We start from the raw sequence: 23,347 nt of genomic DNA, 5'->3' as shown, positions 1-23,347 counted from the left end.
GAAACATGGTAAATTCTGTTTAAAGGGACTTACAGATCAGGTTGGTAGAAAATGTAGGGGGAAATGTTAGAAAAACCCCTGGAGGTGCAAGAATGGCAGTGGGGAAGGCAGCAGACAACAGAGAGCTGGTTTTAAAGATCTTTCATGCATAAAGGTACTTTATAATATCGAATCAACAGACAAGGATATCTCCTCAGTGGGGCTCTGCATAACAATGCAAGAATTTTTCCGTGAGGATCTATTTGCTGGGTCAGCCTTAGAAGTATATAGGGCCGGTCTTTCCTCTGGTCCTTACCATCTCTCCTATAATGAAGTCAGATTGTTAGGGTCTCAGTGTGCATAGCACTGCTTGGGAATGTAAGGTAGGCTCCTTTCATATCTCCAGTGACAGGGCATACAAAGGGCACTTTCCCCTGACAGTACAGAACTAAATGCAGACTCTGCAAGAAATAGAGTAGACTGCCTGTGACTATTTTTCTTATCCTTGACATCTCAACCTTTTCTGTAGTAGAAATTCCTTCCTCGGGAAAGTCTGACAGAAATTACATGAATTTACCAGAAAAAAAAAGATACATAACCCTTATAAAAGTGCTCACTGCAAAGGTGAGAATAGGAAGAATCAAGCCATCGCTACCTTTTGAAATTTCTGGTGAGAGCTCTGACAAGCATATTTAATGGTAATAGGTGATCTAAGATTACCAATTTTGCAAACACAGCAGTGCTATGGGAATCAGAGAGTATGCTGTAAAGAAGGAAGACATTGCTTGATGACTCAGTGCTAATTAGCTATCACGTTCCTTTAAAGCATATAGGAAGTCCTGTATCTATTTGAACAGAATCCTGCACACAGGCAAAGCCCAAAATGAATGCACTGTCACTCTGCACATGCTCAAAGATCCATGTGCACAGCAAAGTGCAGGCTCACTGCCTTCCCTAGCAAGATTTTAGAATAATATGACTCTTCACTTATACCTGTAGATGGGTTTACAAAGATATTCCTTTACTGCCTCGCACACACACACACATACACACATTTTCCCCATATGAAATGAATTAGTTATGGCAGGGAGACACCTAGCTTTCCCAGATAAGGAAACTGTGCATTAGGAAAATATGTGAAGTACCGGGGCTGCAAACACTTGCATGCATTTAAATGCTGGCATGTCTGTAGCTGCACCAAGTGGAATGAGACCATTCAAATAAATACTTTTATACAGATGCATGCATTTTTAAAGGATCTGGGCTCGCTTCTGTAGTGCTGTTTAACATTTTGATCAGAATTCATAGCTGAGATAAGAAGCTTGCTGTCTTGCACTACTACCGTTTAAGATGTAAATGACAGAATGTTGCATCTCTTCTATTTTCCATCTGAGCATTCCCCAAGCCTTATACTTTTCAGGCTTGTCGGATGTTCAGATTCCTTTGTTTCAGATCAAGAAGGTTCAGTTTCTTGTACAAAAGTTATGTAACCCGAGTGGCGGCCCAATAGTTGCCACCGCTGTCCAATATCAGGGATAGTGTGGTGAGAGTGGGGCAGGGCTTCCGGAGAGCACCAATTTACTTCCCAGCCAGCCCCTGCTCCCCACAGAGCAGCCCGTGGTCCCAAGAAGGTCTAACACTTAACTGATTTAACTATTTTCACTTTAGTTACAAAACAAGAATAACAGGACAGGTTATTTACAAGTCAACTTAAATAGCATAACCAGAATCACAAAAGAAACCAGAATGCATTAGTCAACCCTTGACTCAAGAACCCCAGGTAGGGGAACTGGCAGCTTTCAGCCGCTGCTGAGATGCTACCACAAGGAAGCAAGGTGCTCACTCCCAGCAGCTCCAACAGGCTTCCCAATAAGCAACAGATTGCAACAGGTTAAGCTCTTCTGGTCTGCAGCAATCAAATTGTATCAAACCCCAACCCCCAAAGAGGCTGAAGGGTGACCCTCCGTGGCAACCGAAAAGGCAAGCAACAAGCAACAGAGTAGGCTCCTGCAGCAATCAGCATGACCCAAGCACAAAGCTCAGCAACTCTATCCAATGACAATCAGCTGCAGAATAAGGGACAAGACTGAGTCCCCTCTGGGGCAGTCAGTGGCAGAGGGTCAGCAGCACAGGCAGCTCCCAGGGGTCGTTGCTCCAAACCCCTGCTCCAGATGACTGGCCGGGCGCCCCACACATCACGGCTTGCCAATCCCGCTCCGAGCACAGGCCTGCACCCTGAGCTCACAGGGACCCTCGTCCTGGCGCTCTGCTGCTCCTCAGGATCCCAATGCCTTGCCTGCTGCTGTTTTACATCCCCAGGGAAGGTGAGGGGTTTCCTCAACTCACCGGCCCAGCTCCCTGCTCTGGATAAGGATGCTGCCTGCGCTCCTGGCCACTGCCTCTTCTCTGGAGTGGAGTGGGGGGCCGACTGCCACCCCTAGCCTCTGGGACGCCCAGCATGTCCAGCACACTGCGATGGGGACTTGGGGCATCAGCTCTCTGCCCCAAGCCCTGGCCACTGCTTCCTCTCTGCTGCAGGGCTGGAGGCACGCCGACTGCCGCTGCCGTCTTCTCCCAGGGCCTTCAAGGCTCTTCAGAGGTGTCTCTAGTCCCTCCACTGAGTCAGCTCAACCCAGCTCTTCTTAGGCCTCCTGCATCGTTCCCCGGAGTCACCGTCGGCAGCCCCCCCACACCAGTTCGGCTGCTGCTTTTATCCCCTACGGCAGTCCCCACCCTGGCTTGCAAACTGGCCAACCAGGGCTCAGGGTGGCAGGCCCTCAACCCCGGTCATCCCTCTTCCATGCAAAAGAGGGGACTGAAAACCCTTTCTTTGGATTGGCGTCTCCTTTCCCACAGGGCTGGGCTCCCCAGCTCCACCCTTGGGGTCGCTCGGAGTTCACCGGCACTATTTCTAGCCAAGGGTAAATATCTCAAGCCAATCTGGTGAGCCCCCATTGGCAGTCTGTTACAGTTATTTCTTTTTTCATCATTTATATGAGTGAATATTTTGATATTTGAGTAAACTTAAAATGCCCGGAAGTGGTGCCCTCAAGTACCAAGCATTACATAGTGCTTTGCACAGACTGCCTCAAAAGCAGAAGCAGTATGGCTTCATCCATGTGGCAGTGCAGGTGAAGTAATTAGTAGAGCTGTGCGAAGCTTAGGTGCCGATTCGATTCAGAGGAGATTTGGCCCAATTCGGTGGCCGAGTCTCCAAATCTGAATTGAATAAGGGGACCAATTAAAAGGTCCAAATTGATTCAAAGGTCTCTGAATCAATTCGGAAAAGATTCAGAGATTCAGTGATTCAGGCAGTCTCCGCCGGCTGCAGCAGGGAGCTGGACCTGGACTCCATGCTGGTAAGTAGGGGCAGGGGAGGAGATGGGATCCCTGCCAGGCCACATCCCCTGCCTTCTTCCACTGGCCCCCACCTGCTCCCCCAGCCCCCCTCCCATGGCTGCCCCACCTGCCCCAGCTCCCGGCCCTTTAAAAAAAAAGCCCCCACTCACCAGGTGCTGCCAGGTAGGGGGGGCGATTCCTGCTGCCCCCCTCACTGTCCCATGCTATGTGGGGGGCTCTGCCACAAGCCCCCTGACCCCCGCCTACTGTCTTCTGCCAGGCCCCATCCCTTCCCTGCTCCTCCAGCCCTCCCTGACCTCCACCCCCCCCCCCGCTGCAATGGCTGCCCTGCCTGCCAGCTCCCGGGCCTTTAAGAAAAAACAAAACAAATCAAAAAAACCCCGGGACTCACCAGGTCCTGCAGTGGCCTTGAGGTTTCTGGGGGCTCATGCAGAGCCCCATGCAGCATGGGGCATTGGGGGGTCAGCAGGGATCACCCCCCTCCCAGGCAAACGCCAGTGAGTCAGGGCTTTTTTTGTTGTTGTTTTTTTAAAGGCCCAGGAGCTGGGTTGGGTGGGGGGGCTGGGAGAGCAGGTGGGGGCCGGGGGGCTCATGGCAGAGCCCCCCACATGGAGTGGGGGGCAGCGGGGATCACTCCCCACCCCACCCCGCCTGGCAGCACCTGGTAAGTGGGAGCTTTTTTTTCCCCCAAAGAGCTGGGAGCTGGGGTGGGCAGGGCTGGGAGAGCAGGCGGGGGATGGGGCCTCTGTGAGTCCAAGATTAAGCTGATTCAGCAGCAGCCGAATCTCCAAATCAGATTCAGCCAAATTGATTCAGGACAGTGATTCGAATCACCGAATTGAATCACTGTCCCCCAAATCATCCGAATCCGAAGCGAATACTAGCTGTTTTGCACAGGCCTAGTAATCAGCATCATTGTTAAGTAGTCCACACAAAGCATCTAGCAGGCATTGCTAGGTGGTTTATAATTTAGTAGACAGCTCACTAAAAGCAGCACGGCATATTTGATGGCACCAGTGCTAGACACAGTAACTTTTCTATGTGAACAGAGGCTAAATTTACAAACCTAAAACTCTTGAAAAATGAATGCAATATATAGTGTATAGAAGTCATAAAACTAAGTTTTCATTGCATCTGATCGCAAGTTCAGGAATTTGCAAAGCAAATTGGAGGCAATAAAATAATTATGAATACATCAATTACTCTATAATAGTACCGCAGCCTAAATGGTTATTGTCAATAAAAACTATATTTAAGTCAATAAATCCCCTTAACTATTAACATTACAACAACAGAAGTTTAAAAAAAAACAATAAATCCAAATTCCTTTCCAAAGGAATATTTGGTTGTGAATATTTGGTTGTTCACTGAGTTTCCAGTCCTACAGTGAACTCTGTCCAGGTACACAAATCAGTTCATATGGATCTAACAGTGGAATCAGGAAGTATTTTTTCTCAGGTTGGAGCATGTTAATTATATTTCACTATTGTTTCTAGTCACTATCTGGCTTTCAATTCTTGAGATGCCAAATAGTTTAAGGAGGTGCTTGTTTAAAGTAACTTCAAATTAAAACTAAACTTTGCCTTAATTTCCCTATCTGCAAAATGGGGCTAAAATACTGGCCTCAGCTGTGAAGTACTTTGAGACCTACAGAATAAAATGCTGTACAAGACCTAGATGTGAGCATAAAAACAATGGAAACTGTCTTATTAGCCTTACAAAACAAAAGGAAATGATAAAGGTAACTGAAGTCAGTGGATGGTCCCAATGAGATGAATGGGAACCACCCACATTAAGAGTTACTCATATACATCAATGTTTTCAGACAGGTTTAGATTTGATACTAAACTTGAGAGGACTATCCTTTAATATAGACACAATAATGTAGAAGAGTGACCAGAGCTAAAGTAGGAGGCAAAAAAAAAAAAAGAAAAAGAGATGAATTGTAGCAGTAGAGCTAACTTTTCAGATAATTCACCTTAAAATATTCCCTAATCCAAAGTAATAACTTTAAAAACTTTTCCAGGATTACATGAAGGTCATAATACTTGTTTTGTTTTCACTAACCTATGAAAAATGACAATAGGATGAAACTTATACTTAACGACTGTTGATGTAAAATCAATTTACATAGGCCCAGATTATGGAGGCCCATAGTCATGGTGAGCACTTAAAGGAGCATTTTGATTGTGCATTCATGTTTGTGACTCAGTCTAATTTACCATAGCCAGATTTTAACCCCATTTTTTAAGCTTGGTAAATATAATCACAAAACAATTTTCAAAATTTACAAATAAACTTAGAGGTTCTTCAAAATGACCTTGACAACATACTTTCATAAAGCCTGATTATAACAATTTTCGTTTATAAATCATTTCCATCTTGTATAATTTCAATGAATTTCTAGGGTAAGAACAAGTGTTTGCTGCACCCCGTTTTGGTTTAGATGACTTGCTTTAAGCTACCAAAACCGAAACTGGGAACGGTGTTTGCAGGTGTTCACCGCTGCTGGGAATGGCACAGGCAGCCCAAGGTAAGTAATTCAGATGTTGAGGAGGGGTTGGCAGGATCAGGGGGCTGGGAGGCTGGTGGGTCTGTGTAGGGCTAATAGCCCGGTTGGTGCCAGGGGATAGAAACAGTACAGCCAGAGGGCTGGGGTGGTTGGCTGGGCTTTCCCAGCTCTGGGGGGGGCTATGCTATGAACACAGGCAGGCATTCACTAGACTGGGTTAACCCATTTTAGATTGCGTTAACCCAGGTTGATCTAAAGGTGGCTCATCTCCCGAGGTCAACCAGCTTATATTGCGCATGCCATTTTTGGGGGCGATTCAAGCCCTGTGAGTGCCTGCCCAACCAGGCATTTAGATTGACTTAACCTGGATTAGGCTGATCTAAATGTAATGCTTGCGTGCACCTTAGTAACTAACATACAGTAAATGTAAGTGCTTCCTCTTGTGCCCATCCGCCACAGGCTTCACTGGAACTAATCATGTACGTAAGCGCTGGCAATGGACTTGTATTAAAAATGTCATCCACCACTGAAAAGCAACCACTTTAGGAGAAGGGATGCTTAATGGGCCACAACACAACACTATTTTAAGCAAAAAAATAAACAGTGCACCCTTCTGCAACTAGCAAATCCTTGCATGTCTCCCCACTCATATTAGAGTCTTTGACAAGACCTTTAGAGTGGTCCTCAATATTTTGGGACTTGAAGCATCCCCCCCCACAACCCCACCCACTGGCCTCAAGGCACCCTTCCTCCCCTCCACCCCCCATAACTTTTGTGAACTGAGTGGCACTTAATTTCAAAAATCAATTTATATATTAAAGTGCTTACCTCCTTACACAGGGGCTGGGGGGATCAGCTAGGCAGGGACAAGCCTGAACGTGGCTTATCAGACTAACGTATCTGCTTACCGCCTCACATTTCACTTATCTCTTCACACCTCACTGCACCCTTCAAAGGATCTGGTGACGCCCCAGGGTACCCCAGCACCCTAGCTGAAAGTCCATTACCTTGACTAGATTTAAATGTATATCTATGCTTGATGGAATCTAATTACCCTATAAAAACATCCCAGCCCTGAAGCCAGAGGGCCCTTGTGTAAATACTCTAGCAGGATTTTTGTTTGATAACAGTTCACATGGTGGGATATTGCATATTTCTGCCAAGAAGGTACAGGCAGTCTTGCACACTAATTCTGTCTGAAAACGATGCTTTCTTGAATATTATTAAAACCTCTCATTTTGCATGGAGATTTTTTATACGTTCACCATAACGGTTATCTGAACACCCAGCTGACTTAGGTGTGGCATGACATGTAACCCCTGCTTCCTTAAGATAACTTCCCCCTCACCCACTCTAAATAAAAAAGGGAAGCTCCAAATTAAAGCAGGTCCCTGCGATTGATGAAGAAAAGCCAGATAAAGCTTTACTTATGCACATATCCTGCCTTCAGAAGCTTCTTACTCTTTATTCACAATCGGGCAGACAAGCTCCGCATTCCCTCCAGCCAGGAGCAAAAGGGAGCATTCACCAACACAGGATCAGGCCCCAGAATTACTGATCAGTCCCAAGGGCATTTAAATGACATCTTTCTAAATACTAATTAGGAAAATATTAAGCTTGTTTAATTAACTCTTTAACAGCCTTAACCTTTGTATAGCTGCTTTTCTGGAAGTATAAGAACTGCTTTAATTTTTAAGAAAAAGCACTCACAAATATTGCCCTAGAAGCTCTAACCCCCTCCCTCCATCAAAACCAGAGGATCTTCTTTCTTAATTTTTTTCTCTACAAACACTATGTACTATTATACTTATTAATTGATTTTCCTAGACAACGTTCTCAAAATGTCAGAGGGCTTCTGCCTTTGTTCAAATCTCTTAGCACTGTTTATATAATCTCTACCTAATAAGTTTTATGTTCAAGTTCCTAACGGTGTTAAGAATGATTAAAATAGGCCTTCTAGCTTCAAACCTAGATTCTGTAGGTCATTCAGTGTCCTTCCTAATGGATAAATGCAGTAATTTATCATCATCAGTCACCATCAGTATTGTTCTTTTTACTATCATATATTCATGAACATTATTCGATACAGCTTAGTGGAGCATAAAAGAACTGCATGATTAAAGTGAAAAGGTACAGAGTTTGAGACAGCTCAGGTTTCATAGTGACTGCATGGACCTGAGAAATGACATAGGTCTTTTAAGGGTGAGAAAGAGTTTGTCATCAAATCATAGCTACCTCCCAGCAGAAGACTAAAGGATATCACTGGCAATGAATGGAAGGGCAGCTGCTCAGTTTTCTGTCTAGTTCTTTCAGTACAATATAAAAGAAGGTATAATAAGAAGTCATATAAATAGGCCATGCTACTAGGATGTGCACCCAAGAAGACTTCCAGCAGCGGGCTGGATCCAAAACCCTGTTAAAGAAAAACTTTCTTTATTTCAAAGGGTTTGGGTAAGGCTCACAATGGGAAGCATGTTAGCAAAAATCGCAGATATGGTTTTAGCAATTTCTCTCATCCATTTTATCACTATGACAGTTTATATTCATGTTTATTTATCCAAATCAAAGCCAGGAAAACCTTCAAGCACCTTAAATAAAGTGTAAGAAATTACTTTATACTGTAGAATAATATTCAACAGCAATTTAGCTGTCTTAAATAGTTCTTTCTCCTTATTAGTTATCAAAGTAGCTTGACAGGACCCCAGAATGAAGAACTACTGGAAGATGTAAAGAAGCTGTATTAGTATGGTTGTACTATGCACAATTAGATAGTTTAAACATCCCAAACATAGATGGGAATTGAAATATACTCCAGTGTCCAGGACCTGGATCTATGGAAAACCCTTTTATGCTACAGAGGTACCATTTAAGTCCTATGATGAGAGGCAAAGCTAAATCCAGCTCCACAGAAGTTAGGGACCATAAATGCTGAAAATCTGGCATTGTTCTATTCCACAAGGTATCTACATGCATTTTTGGAGGCCGCACCAAGATAAGCTGGGCCACTGCATATGCATTACCATGACAGGAGGGCAAAGGCCCAAAGAATCTACTACAGCCTAACAGCTATGTCAGTGCTTTGCACCCAGAGGCCACATCCCCACAAATGGGAACATGTGCTTTGCAGCACCTCAAAGACTTCTGAGCTGTCGCAAAATGCACACGGTACATGTGAAGTGATTTGCCACGCTGCACGGTGGCAAAATTAGATACCAGGAAATCCTGATATTTAAAAAAAGCACAGAGAAAAAAAGCGGCATAGTGCATATGGCAGCAGCATGTGCCGCCCAAAACTGGAGCCTGGCCCACCAGAGTCACGCTGCAGCTGCCAGCCAGGCTGTGCACACCCAGAACGCCGCCGCTGTAGCTCCGGCAGGCCCTTGCGACTCCAGGGCCAGGGACAGAAGTTCCATATAGACCAGTTTATATGCAACTGATATAAATGTGTAACAGAATAGAAGCTCAGTGCACGTAAACCAATTTCAAAATGACTGAAACTGGTTTAAGACAAACCTGGTTGAAAATAGTAGCAGACTTAGTTAGATAAACCAGTTTATGCAACTTCTGTCCCAGACACCTTCCTGGTTCAAGTTAAACCAGAGTCCCCCAGCATCCAAGCATTTTTCAGCCCTGTTCTGGGCTGTGTTGTTCACTCCACAGAGCAGGGCTGGCCCTGCCCCTCTGCTCCCTAGCTGGAGCAGTGAAGGCTGACTCACTGCCCCCACCCCCAGGCCCAGACAAACCCCTGCTCAGGTCTGGTGCCAGGGACGGGGGTTAAAATTCCCTTCCCCCGAGTATGAAGCAGCCCTGCCTGCTTAGTTAGTTCTGGCTGCAACTGTAGACTACACATCCCAGAGGCACCTGGAAGCAGGAAGAGGAAGTGATGAGCAACACTGCAGAGTCTTGTTCTTGTGTGTCTGGACTACAAATTCCAGAGATCTCGGGGGTAGCAGGAGGAAGAAGTGAACATGGCCCCTGTTGGCTACGTGCCGGAGAGCTGTGCTCTAGCACCCACCAGCTTCTGGCTTGAGCCACTGCAGGCATGTGGCTGTAGTTCCTGAATCAAAAGTGAATGTCTGTTCATTTGCTTATTGGTTCTATCTTTGCAGTTGAGACTAACCTGCAAAGACTGAATCAATTCAACCTCGGGATTTTTGTACTTAGCCCAGGTAAGGCTGCTGGGGCCAGCCTAGGTGCTGGCCACAGCCTCCCCTACCCCACCTGGGGCAATATGCCATGCACCAGAGCACACATGTAGGGGTGTTCCCCAAGGACAACTAGCAGCAGCACAAATATATGCTACTGCTATTTGTCCCCCGGGGAAGCACACATATGCTTTCATGGAGACATACCCAAGGGCTTCCTCTCTTCCTTGTTAAGCTCCCCATAGCACACTGTGACTGTTAGGGAAAACATTCGGCTCTAAATGCTTAAGTACTGTAAAGAACATTATAAGGATTCCCTTCACTGGGTAGAGGAATTGCAACCTGACTGGTTTTGCTCATGTCATTTGGTCGGTGACTCAGTAGTTTTGCTCAAGTAAGAGCTGTAGCTCTATTATGATTACTCACTGAAAAGTCTATAACTCATGACATTATATATTAAATGTGCATGTGTGCGCACACACGGATTTTGAACATATTTGGGACCAGCTTTGAACTCACTCTGAGTGACTGAGATCTTAGGCATAACTGAGCTATTTGGAATATAAATAGATCTGCCATGTAGGGCCAAAACCTACTTGCCCTGTTCATACAGTAGTCACATAGACATCATGGGGAATAGCCCTGTGAAGAAGGTCATCAGGATACGGCTCTACAAAGGAAAATGTATTTTCCTTGGTTATCAGCCTTAACCCTCAGCTTACATGAAAGCAGAAATATGAACAAAAAAGCATATGCCCCACTTGTCAAAGAGGTAAATGATTCAAGGTCGAGTGAGCTATTTGAATACTGAACTGGTCAGTGCATGCCCCTAATACCTGATTCCCACAAGGTATATTTTTCACTCCATAGCATCATTATTAATGCAACTTTTTGGGTTGTCATTCTGTACTCAGTCGCATAATCTAGGTCTGTAATATTTCTCTCTGAATCCAGCATGGAAAAGGCATGACTCATGACTGGTATAAAACTGAATTTGAATGTAAATATCTTTGTTGTTTCCAAAAAAACTGGGATAATAAAAAGAACTTTCTTTTCTCTACTATTCCTTATTTTTCCACCTGATATATCTAACTTTGTATTGACCCACAGAAATCAATGATATATCACAATCATATTACAAGTCAGAAATATAGCTAGCTACTGAACATGGAGAGATGTTCACTTTTGAATACGTACTACAGTAGCGTTTCTTATTTCACTCCATACTCAAAGTATGATCAACCACAGCATATGGCGTTCCTAAGACAATCATTACCTAGATCTGACTACCTGGAGAGCACTAAATCTTACCAGTTTACTGAAGAGTAGAATAAACCTGGAACTTTGCTGAAGTGCTGTGTGTAATATAAGTGTTCAGGTTTCTTGCTATACATAAATAGTAAGACAGTTCCGACAGGATCTTATTCAATGCCAACACTTAAACATAATACTGCCATAATTGATACAATATGAATATACGATTGATACTTGTCACATTAAAGAAGACCTATGCTTATCTACTGTCTTATATAGAAATGATATGTATATGTCAGAATTGACAGAATAATGTCAATTTGGCAAACTAAAAACCATTTTGAAAATTAAAACAGTAAAAAAACATGCAACAGTATTGTCCATCGGTGAAGAAAGAGATGTTTCCCTGAGTATACCACTTGAGTGAATTCACTGCCCAGGTAAAGACCTATTTAAGTGAATGGGGCTCTCTCAAGACAGAGGTGTCCATAATCTTTCCAGAGCGGGGCCTAATTGTGGGAAACTATAATGAAGTAAGACATCAAAAACCTCAGACTATTTTAACTTTTAATCACTGAAAAATAAATGATGATGCCTACAGAAAACTTCCTTTAGCCAAATATATCTTACTTTCAGTGTGGAGTTTTCCAGAATACACAAGAATATAGAACATAAGAACTGCCATTTCCTGACTCGGACCATAGGTCTTATCTTGCCCAGTATCCCGTGTTACACAGTGGCAGAGAGCAAATGCTGAAAGGACGAGTGAACAGATATGACCATGGTTCTTCCCCTGTTCCTCTCTCCTGCTTGCAGCCTCCAGTATTTAGGGTCTAGGAAATGCTGATGTAGAGGCTGCCCCTTAACTCCCATGCTCAGTATCTACCAATCCACCTTTCTTCCAAGAATTTATCAAATTCCTTTCTGAATTGGGCTAAACTGTCAGTTTCCACAACATCTGGTAGCAACGAGTTCCACGCTTTAATTACACACTGGGTGAAAAAGAACTTCCTTTTGTTAGATTTAAACTTAGCACCTACTGCACCCCTAATCATCCTTGTTTCTCTTCTCCGTTCCTTCTCTAGTTCTTCTATATCCTTTTTAAGGGGTGGAGGGCAAAACTGGGCACAGTACTCAAGGGGTGGATGAACTATGGATCTATAAAGGGGCATTATGATACTTTTCATGTTGCTTATAATTACTTTCTTAATAGCTCCTAACATGTTGTTCGTATTTTCACAGCTGCTAAGCACTGAGCTGATGTTTTTGGTGAACTATCCAGTAAGACTCCCAGATCTCTCTCCTGTGTGGTAATGCTAATATAGTCCCTATCAGAGTGTGGGTATAATTTGGGTTATTTTTGCCCATGTGCACCACTGTATACTTATCTACATTGAATTTCATTTTTCCATTTAGTTGCCCATTTACTCAATAATGCCACATCCTTCTGTACTTCCTCACAGTCTGCCTTGGTCTTCACCACTTTGAATTTGTGTCCTCCGTAAATATGGCCATCTTGCTATTCACCCCCTTCTCCAGATCATTTATGAACATGTGAAAACAGCACTGGTCCCAACACAGATCCCTGGAGGACCCTGCTGTTTACTTCCCATCACAACAATTACCCATTTATATTTGCTCTGTGTTTTCTATCTTTAAGCCAATTTGTTAGCCAGGAATGGCTGTTTCCTGTAATCTCATTATTACCTAACTTCATGAACAGCCTCTGATGGGGGACCTTGTTAAATACTTTTTGGGAGTCCCGATGTACTATGTCAGCTGGATCACCCTGATCCACATGCTTATTAAGATCCTCAAAGAACTCTAGCAGGTTGGTGAGACGTGATTTCCCTTTGATAAAGCCATGTTGATTCCTCCCCAGCAAGTTGTGTTCATCCATATACTGAACAATTTTTTAAATTATAATTATTATTGTTTCTACCAGTTTTCCAGGAACAGAAGTTAGACTCAGCAGCCTGTAGTTCCCTGGGTCCCCTTTAGAACATTTTCAATGTCGACATGGGAGTCACACTGGCAATCCTCCAGTCCTCTGCTACCAAGGCTGTTTTTAGCAATAGATTTCATACTACAGTTAGGAGTTTTGCAATTTCTGATCTGATCTCCTTCAGGACCCTAGGATGAATGCCAAATGCCATCATGTCCTAGTGATTTTCTACTTTTCAGTTTATCAATTTCCTCTATCACCTCATCTACTGAAACCTCAATTTGGGTCAGCTCCACTAAATTGTCCCTAGAGAGAAATGGGTCTGGTGAGGGAATCTCTCTGACACTGAATGAGGACAGTAGAACCTGGTCGTGAATAAACAAATATTTGAAATATCTTGTTATTTATTTCACAGCACTTTATTGTAAAGTTAATACTCATTTTCTCATTGGTTTTAATGGGAGCAGACTGTGCTTTTCTATATATCATGAATTTACTTTTAATTGTCATTCTAATCAAATACCATACTATTTCTTCATTTAAGCACCACATCATGCAATTTTACTTTTAGGGCACTGAACAGAAGTGACATGTTGCATGATCAGCCCCCGGAAAGCGCTCTACTACCATGCCCTGACAGCACAGTACAGCTGCAGAGCTCTTTAAAAGTGCTCGATCACGTGAGAAATTAACCCTCATCTAATAAGGATTCAAATGAAGGCTCTCCAAAGTGGAGTGCTTTCATTAACTTCTGTCAGTCCCTGCACACAATTGGGACTGCAGTGATGGAGCCCAGCCCTGCCCCTGGTGCTGTCTGCAGGATGGGATGGGGGAGAAGGGAGGGGAAGGAGCTCAGGCTAGGATTTTCCCAGTGTGAGATGGAGGGAAGAAGGATGGATTGGAGCCCCCTACCTCGAAGTCCCCTGCAGCTCCCTCCCCCTCCAGCTCAGGCTGAGCAAACCCCAGCCCAGAGCTCCCTACCCTCCCTTCTTCCCCTTCCCATCCTGCAGACAGCACCAGAGGCTGGGGGGGATTGGGGTTGGGGGAAAGAAACTGCAGGCAGGCAGCCTCTCTCTGCTGGATTGGCTCCAAAGTGGAGCTTGATTCCTCCTCCTTCCCCCACCTCCCACCAAACAGTGAACATCTGTTGAGTTGGGGGGGGGGGGGGGGGAGTAGCTCTAACTCATGGTGCTTTCTGTAAAGTGCCATGAATTACAGCAGGAAGCTACATGTTTGTCAGAGCCCTTAGATACCAGTTTTAAAATCACAGAGCTAGAGCAGCAATAACTAACTATAACTCAGAAACTAGTAGAGAAAAAGCAGTTTTCAGTCATTTTAAATTAAATAAAAAAAAAAGAAAACTTTAGTTTGAGAGAAAAATAAAGACTTAGTAAAGAATCATTATAAATCTAAAGACCTTTTTTTCTCAGACACAAAGGACAGTAAGCAGCACCAGGTGGTGTAGATCATCTGTTTTTTTTTGTAAACAGGCTGAAGCTTTACAGTTGTAATACCTATAGGAATTATCTTAGTTTTTTATCTTCAGAGAGAGGAACATTGATCAACTACTATGTCATACAGGTACATTATGTTTCTCATTTTTTTTATGTCTGTTGACTATTGAATTATTTTGTCTTTTTCCTTATGATTACTAAGAACTATTGTTTGAGACTCTAAGTCAATTTTTAAAACTGCAGATTGACAAAGTAAATTTAAAACGTATTTGTTTATTCTGTAGGTAGTATTCAGAAAGCTTAAATAATTTCTGATGCAAGCTTTCAGGCAACAGGGTTCTAAGCATGTCAAAGCAGCTTTCCAGAAATCAGCAGAAATAAGAGTAATTTACAGCTATTTCCTTCTATACCGATAAAGAATGCGCTATCCAAACATAAAAGTATAGTATTTTCAATAAATATCAGCTGTCACCTATCAATGAGTGCAGATTAAACTTGGCTAATTTATCAAGCTAGTCCCTAAAACGTCAGTAGTATTGCTAATATAACTTGTCATTAGATGCTTTGGCCCAAGGGAATGTTGGCTTAGAAATACCTTCAAGGAAAATATTGGATGTGAAGTTATGACCAATTCATTTCCAAACAAATGATTATTAATATTTCAATCAGTCAATTAAAGCCTTCTTTAAACCACAGGATTCCCACTGAGACCAATAAGGGTCTCATACAGACATTCAGGTCAGGTGCAGACATTCGTTTAAACCAGTAAAAGTGCATCAGAAAGCAGTCTATACCCATAACAGAACATCAGTTCCGCATGTAAAACTGGCCTGTACCCGTAACATAAGTTTGACACACAGATTGGTTTAAAAAAAGGGAAAACCCAGGCTAAGATTTGGATCTCCCCCCACAAGGGCAAATATGTGTTCTGTTTGCAATTGATCTGTGCAACTTAGACTGATTCCACCTCAGGCTTTTTTAATGTCTGTGTCTAGCCTCAGTTTCCCCTGAGAGAGTCGCTGGTCTCCCAAGAGAAGCCACGATTGCACAGATGTGCAGGCTTTTTCTCACAGAGTAAAGATAGCCACTTTGGGAGAAAAATAACCTAGGAACAACCAGGGTTAAATCTCTCCTAGGAAAGTTCATCCTGGGAGAATTAATATCTGTACATGCTGAAGGACAACTGTTCCTCCCCTCTTCTCCCTCACCCATATTTTCTGTGAGCAACCTTGAGCAAAAGACCCTTAGGGCCAAACTAGACTAGGAGTTTTCCTTGTACAGCCAGGCCAAGAAACTCACGTTCCTGAGATGCAACGTATACTAAAAGACATGTGCTTTTAGCCCTACAGCTTATATTCAACCAAAATAAGCTATGCTGGCAATAGTACTTTATGCTGTTCTGACTGGATCTACAGTAGGACAATTGTAAAATGGGAATATCATGAAAAACATCCCAAGATTATTATACAGACAAAGGTTTCCAGCATAGACCTGGCCTTAATCTCTCTCTGCCTCAGTTCTTATCTTTACCTTTGAAATAGTAGAGTTTCTTTCCCTCACAAAGGTATTTTCAGGTCACATACTTTAGAAGATTACAAAGTGCTCAGATACTATGGTATCAGGTGATGTACAAACTGTCTATGGTAAAAGGATAAGTGTAGGCAATTCTTGTAGCTCCATGGATCCATGCTGATTTCAGTGGGACTCTATATGGGCTTCACGGAAGGATTTGGGCCCTACGTCCTTGCAATTACCATTTAAAATGGGGCAAGTCTTCTGCAAGTAACATATAAACTCTGAAGATTTCTGTGGATTATGTCTGAATTAAGTATATGCTGCACAAAAATGTCATGGAAGCAAGGAATGTAAGTTGCTAGTAAAATAATAAATAAAAATTGATTCAGGAAGAGGCCAGAAACCCTCTATGCAAACATTAGGTATGAAAGGGAGCAGTAGGAAGATTTACTGTTATTTCTGTTCACTGACTAATGAGTTAAGCAAGGTTGAGAACCCCAGGTAATGTGATAATGAACTCAAACATATTCTTAAGCTTCACAACTATTTAAAATTGAGAGAGAAATGAATACTTTCGTCACCATGACTTAACAGAGCAGTAGAAACTGCTGTGATATTCAAAAAAAGATCTCTCGCCTCAACAATGAAAGGCCATTTTGATTATCCAGCTATGTTTCACTTTAAAATGAAGAAAGAATAAGTTATTAAGCAGCCACTGCTTCTGAGGTTGGGTAAGAGCTGTGCCTCTAAAAATAAGCAAATCCACTTCGTATTCAAATCAGAAGCACTGCAAAACCCAGGACTGCAAAAAGGGAACCAGACCCTCCACCAGTTCACTTGGAAACTTGACTCAATCCTTATTGCCAAGAAGAGCAGTAATAAACCCAACCCTTTGCAAGTCAGTCTAACATGATGTGCTCAGTTTACTGAGAATATTAAAAGTTACCTCAAACAATATTACATGAAAGCCTGCCACAAAAATACAATGCTGCAGACACCACTTTAGTTTTCTTGTATTGAGACATCTCATTGCGGTCAGTAAAACTACTCCCAGGCTTAAAATTAAGCATAACTGTTAGCCAGTCCGGGTCCTTCAGCTTGAATTATTTTAGAAACATTGACCTGTAACATGACCTTTGAAGAATGTGTCTGTTTTTATTTTTTACCGGATGCAAGCGTACTAGAGACCTGTTACGTTTTCTCAATTAAGCTGGTAAAAGGCAATGAAAACACAAAAGTGGTATTTTGTTTGTTTTCTGAGTATTTGTAAAATATTTATCTTAAAGTTTGGAGAATCACCCATTTCAAAAGGAAAAAAAAAACAAATGAACCCCGAGCCTTGCTAACAAGCAAGGCAAACGCAGCCTAAAAGTCTTCAGAATTGAGGGGATCTTGAGGCAATACAAAATAGTGGCTGGAGTGGACACACATCAACAGGCAGGTATCCTATTTTTCAGCATTTATATTCTGTTCTCTGCTTCCCTCTCCCTCCCACCATTTCAAACCCTGCAGCACCAGCTGGTGTCCTAGGTTCCTGATCAGAGACTTCAGGTGGGAGCACTGCCCCAACCCACCCTTCCTAATATATCAGCACTATCATTCTCCAGCAACAAACTGCCAGATGTTACCGAAACTTTAGATTTTGTGATGCTGCCGGACAATTTGAAAAAAAGCAGGCGTTGCCTAGTTGGCCACCACGTACGTCTCACCAGTGCTTGCTATGCTGTCACTGTGCAAGGCCATCGAGCGAGACTTCTTCTTCCAAACACCCTATCGATTCACGTAAATACACAGTGCAAAGGCCTTCGGTGGCATGACTTGGAAGGAAACTAGAGAGACGCGCCGGTCTAGTACTTGTAAACCCAGAGGCATGTGTCAGTAAATCAGCTCTCCTCCCCATCTACATCAAACCAAAGCGCTCGCACATTTTAAAGGGGAAAATGAGGAGCCGGGGGATGCAGGCAAGCAGAGAAGGAGGCTGAACTCCCGCGGTCTTCCCTACCCGTTGGGGCATCTATCTTCCTCCCTAGCAAAGCAGAGAAAAATTTCACCCGCAGTCCCCCCCAGGGCTGGCTGTCTCCGCTCCTTTCGTCCCCACTTCTAGCGATCAGCTGATAAAGTGACTGACAAGGCAAGTCTCCCAGCGCATCCTGAGCGCGCAGCACCATCTCTGGTAGTAGCAGCCTCCTCCTCTCCGGAGTGCCATCATTATCCAGTGACCTGCGAGCTGACAGCCTCTACTTAGAGCCACTAATTGATGTAAACACGACACATCTCCAGAAGCCCTGCATGCATTCCTTTTCTTTTTCTTTTTCTTTTCCTTTTTTTTTTTTTTTTTTTTAATGCAACTTGCAGGAAACAAAAGCCAAGCTAATCCTTGGGGGTGGGTGGGAAAGGACCCCCAAAGCCCCGGGATCAAAGCACGCGGAGGGGGGAGGCAGCCGAGCGCCCCTTCCTGCTGCCCTGCACAACAGGCTGCGGGTGCCGTGCCGCGCCGTGCCGCGCCCCCGGGGGCTGCTCGCGCCCTGCCCGGCAGCCCTGCGCTCCCCGCGCCGCAACTTCGGGGAGCGGGCAGGGGCAGGGCAGGACAAGGACAAGGGCAAGGGGAGGGCAGGGGATCTCTGCCCCAAAGTCTCACCTGGTCCGGCGGCGCAGCCGGGGCGCCCCTGCTGCCCGGGGCGGGCTGTGCCGGCTCCTTCATGGCGGTCATGGCTCCGCTGCCTCTCACTGGGACCCGGCGCTGGGCAGCGGCTGCATGGCACCGGCTTCCTGCGAGCGGCGGCGGCGGCGGCGCGAGGCGAGGGAAGGGGAAGGGGAAGGGGGCGGGAGGGGGGAGCGGCAGCAGCCTCTGCCGCTGCCGCTACCGCAATCCCCGCTCCGGCGGCGGGGGAGCTCCGCCCGGCAGGTCGCGCCGCGCCGCGCCGCGCGCCGGAGGCACCTGGGACCCCGCCAGGGGCCGGGCTCGCATCACTGCAGTGCGCGCCGCGCTGCACATCTGGGCCGGGCACAGCTGGAGCGCGGGGGGGGGGGGGGGGGCAACTCCCCCTTCGCCACTCGGGCCCTTCCCCGCGCTCCGCGCGCGGGCACATTCCGATCAAGCAGCCCCTTGCCTGGTCCCCCCACCCCGGCAGTGCCCCTCCGCCTGCTGCCCTGAGGGTTGCTGGGGTCCTGGGCGAGAGAGTCATTTGGGGCCCCTCGGAGGCTTCCTGTGGACGCCCTATAAGCAAGTGGGACATTTGCTGGGAACATCTGGTTTGCCCTTCCCCTGAGGTTGGCAGCCGGGTGCCCCCAGAACTGGATGCTGGGGAGGGTGCTTATTCACAAGCGAGCCCCGCCGGGCGGGGGTCCTCGGCTGCGGTGGCCCTTCTGCTGATCCCCGGGAGGACGGAGGTCAGGGAAGGCCGGGGAGAGGTGATGCACACAGGTGGGCAGGGCAAGGTCTGGGGACCCATTCAGTATCTGTGCCTCCGGTGAATCGTGCAAAGCTGGAGGGTGTTGGGGGCTCGGATATCTCCAATGGGATGTCTCTGGAGGGGTTTTGACAAGTGTGATAGGCACGTGACTGGCTACTGACAGGTATCCTGCACCAAGGGACCTTGCAGTCCCAGGGCATCTGCACTCTTTGTCTCATTATAGAGCTCTAGCTAAAATTAAATAGTCACAGCTTTGCTCTTCTCTACTGCCAGACTCAGTAGGGAGATGCTCTCCCCACCGAGGCAACATCTTCAATCACATGAGAGTTAAAAACGGAGCTCCAAAGCACCCAGGAACACAGATTCCCCTCCACACAGGTCTCAGAGCAAAGGCATGAGGAATGGCTAACCATGGGGCCGGTTAGGGAAGTGGCAGCCGCAAACATTTCAAACCCCATCCCATACTTAGATGCTACCCCTCCAAGTTTCCAGTCGGAGCATTCATTTCTTTTCCATTTGTTAGTAATCCATTAGAACATCTTTCCTTCCTAACCTCAGCATCTCTGCCCTCATTCTTTTTCAGCTCTGCCTCCATATCATTCCTCACTGATCAATACTTTCCTAATTTTGCATTTACTTTCCTAACTCTTTCCCTTCATCTGCTTGCCCTCCAGCCCCATCGTTTGTATGGACGTTCCACACAGGGTAGGAGACAAATAGGAAACTTGACATCTATTAGGCATCTCCCTTATTGCTCTGCCTTTATATGGCATCCTTCTCCCCAATCCTTCATGTGCCTTGCCTGTTTATATTTTCAGCTCTCCAGGGTAGTGTGTCTTATTAATCTGAACAGCGCATAGCACAATGGGATATTCATTTTGATGATGGCCTCTAGGTGCTACTGTAATACAAATAATAATAAGTCTCTAAAATCACATGAGTAATGCTGTTTTCACTATATTGCTAGTAAACTAGCACTTGAACATTTATTGACCCTTTTTTCTGGATGAACACATGTTTGGTTTTAACTGTTCAGATTTTGGGTGGGTATCTTTTAAGTAAGGACTCTTTTGAGCTTATTTCATATGTCTCCCTCTTCCTGGAGTTCCACTATTGATCAGGGAGGCAAGAGATGCTAGCAATCGCAAGACATTTAGCTTTAGTTGAAGCTTGTGGAATGTGACTGTACTAAACCAAGTCCAATCACGCGTATTCCGACTTGCTTGGTAGCATCAGTATAGAGACTTAGGATACATGGATCACTTTAATAAACGGGCATGGTTATTATGTTTTACATTCACTACAAGTCAATGGAATCACTTGTGAAAGTCAGGAGTTTTATTTTGAGTATATGTTACACAATAACACCTTGTAACATATACTTTGGGTCTGATCTCAAGCTGCTTGAAGTCAATAGATTCCCACTAATTGATCTTGTCCTTTATTATTACCTTAAAATGCTGCTTCAATGACATCACGATACTCATGTTTTTGAAGGCATAGAACAGATTTGTACTACTTAGTTGTATCCACAGCACTGCCTTTTTCCTGAATCCTTGATCAGAATATATTTGACTGTTTTGGGCTAAGTAAAAGTAAGCTTAAGTAGTGACAGGCTACACTTTCTGGACCGGAGGCTGGTTTTAAATCTAGTGCCATATGAATAACATTCCTGAAAAATGCACAGAACATGATGATTTGCTTCCACTGTCTCAACCAAAATATCTATTAGTGTCAGTACTGAAAAGCATTGTGTGTGCTTTATGAATACCGTGATAGAATACAAGCCACCTAAAAAAAAAAAAAAAAAAAAAAAAGGAAGTCTATCATACTTTAGTAGTTTAAAGAGCCAATAAGCTAGTTCATATATCATTAAATTAAAATGATAGGCTACAGAACACACAATTTCTTCAGCATCCCTCACACCACAACCAATCCCTGCTGCCGCAGAGTCCAATGTTAACATGGTATTTTTGTGATTTTCCACTCAAACATAATATAAACCAACAAGTATATTATTAGGCAACTGAAAATCACTTAATTTATGTTGCATCTCAGCAATGTGCGTGCTTTTCACATACAGCACAAAAATGTCTAGCTTTTTGTGTATCCAACAGTTAAGCACAAAAGGATACTGCAGCTCAGCAGCCTGGTGAAGTAAAGGCAGCAGACAGGATAGCAGTGAAGGCAGCATTTTGCCTTTTTCTCATCTACTAATATCCCTATGGCCTCACTATTTGTTTGTTATGATCTCTTTTGGACAGCTACCCCTTGAAGCCAAAGCACCGTTATTGGGATCACCTGATGTGTCTGGGCTAGCTGCTCAATAGGGAGAGCATGGGATACAGTTAATCACTTCAGCAACTGTGATGGGTGGAGCTGTGGATCAGCACAAGTGGTTGCTGGTGTAACAGCACCATCTATAAAATGCTCGGTTGCTGTTGAGTAAAGTTCTGCTCTCCAGGTCATTTCACTTTAGGACTGTCTTGTCTAATTATGCTGCACCTATACAGAATGCCAGACAAATACAGAGTTAACCCAGAAGAAAAAAGGCATTGTCTGAGCTCTGATGAACTAAGGGTCTGCCCTGAACCTAATAACATTTTTTTCCCCCTATTAACAGGAACAGAACAGGAAAAAAAGAACCAAAACACTGACTTCTTTTGCTTTTTTTTTTTTTTTTTTTGTCCAGATGCTTTGAATGGCCCTCTTAACTGCAGAAGCAGGACTTTTAATTAGGATCATAGGACAGTAGGGCTGGAAGGGACCTCACAAGGTGAGGTCAAGCCTCCTGCTCAATGCAGGATCATCCTTAATTAAATCATTCTGGCCAAGTACAAGTCCAACCTGCTTTTAAAAACTCCCAGGGGATGGAGATTTCACAGCTTCACCATGTAGCCTGTTCCAATGCTCAATGACCATCATAGTAAGAAAGTTCCTCCACGTTTTACTGCAGCAAGGAGTCCAGTTCAGGTGGCCAGAAGGTTCACTTTTCTCATGTTGGGATATTTTACTCTGTCTTCTAGCAGCTAGTATTAGGCTTTGCTTATCGCAGGAATGCATTGAAAACTACTCAGAGGGGAAAAAAGAAATACCTTAAAGCCTGATTCTGTCATCCTGGATGGTCAGCGGAAGTTTTGCCAGCATAACTTTTGCCAGTGCCTACACTGCAGGGTTATGTCTTTTCATTAGTGATAGTGAGATTCTTTGCTTTGTGGGTCTGACATCCATTCCCTGTGTAGATATGGATACAAATTATACCACCAACAATGCATTCTGTAAAATTATATATAGGAAGATCACTTTATTATTATCTTGGGTGAAGAAAGAAGGGTTAAAGGGTGAACCTACTTTGATCACAGTGAAGCTTCATCTCATTGCTAACTGTATGTTTACTGCAGGGTAATAAGTAGGCAGGCAGTTTTCAAACACAAATGTTTGAAGCTTGTTTTGGTGGAATCCAAAAAAATTATTCATAGTTTAATATTTTGACATTTAAAATGTGAAATCATGTCAACATCTGTTATTAGACCTATGTTTGTATTGCCAAAAAGATTGTTATAAATAGGAGTTTCTAAAAACTGGAAACATTTTCCACAAATAAATTAATTCTCAACATATGTACTGTTTATTCTGTTACTGGTAGTGTTTCATTTTTTTTCCATAACTAATTTCACCTCAGGGAAGCTTATGGAAAACATGCTGGAGACTGATATAAAGTTCGTGTGTCCCAATGGAGCTCCTTTGAGAGCAATGGAGTTATCTTTACT

The 23,347-nt window shown here is 44.2% G+C and overlaps 1 protein-coding gene across 2 annotated transcripts in view; it reads right to left on the bottom strand.

Annotated features, from left to right (window-relative positions):
* The window catches only part of DPP10 (dipeptidyl peptidase like 10), a 480,529-nt gene extending 461,464 nt beyond the window's left edge, over positions 1-19,065 (bottom strand). The window contains exon 1 of one of the 2 annotated variants that reach the window (XM_019480614.2): positions 18,803-19,065. In XM_019480614.2, the coding sequence (XP_019336159.1) occupies positions 18,803-18,874 (72 nt within the window). In that variant the 5' untranslated portion in view covers positions 18,875-19,065. The remainder of the gene's footprint in view (positions 1-18,802) is intronic. The other variant, XM_059727434.1, reaches the window with a different exon arrangement.
* Between the last annotated feature and the right edge of the window lie 4,282 nt (positions 19,066-23,347).

This window comes from Alligator mississippiensis, chromosome 4 (genome assembly GCF_030867095.1).
Source record: "Alligator mississippiensis isolate rAllMis1 chromosome 4, rAllMis1, whole genome shotgun sequence".
NCBI lineage: Eukaryota > Metazoa > Chordata > Crocodylia > Alligatoridae > Alligator > Alligator mississippiensis.
Note: the sequence above shows the minus strand (reverse complement) of the source record. Positions and strands in the feature narration are given on the sequence as shown.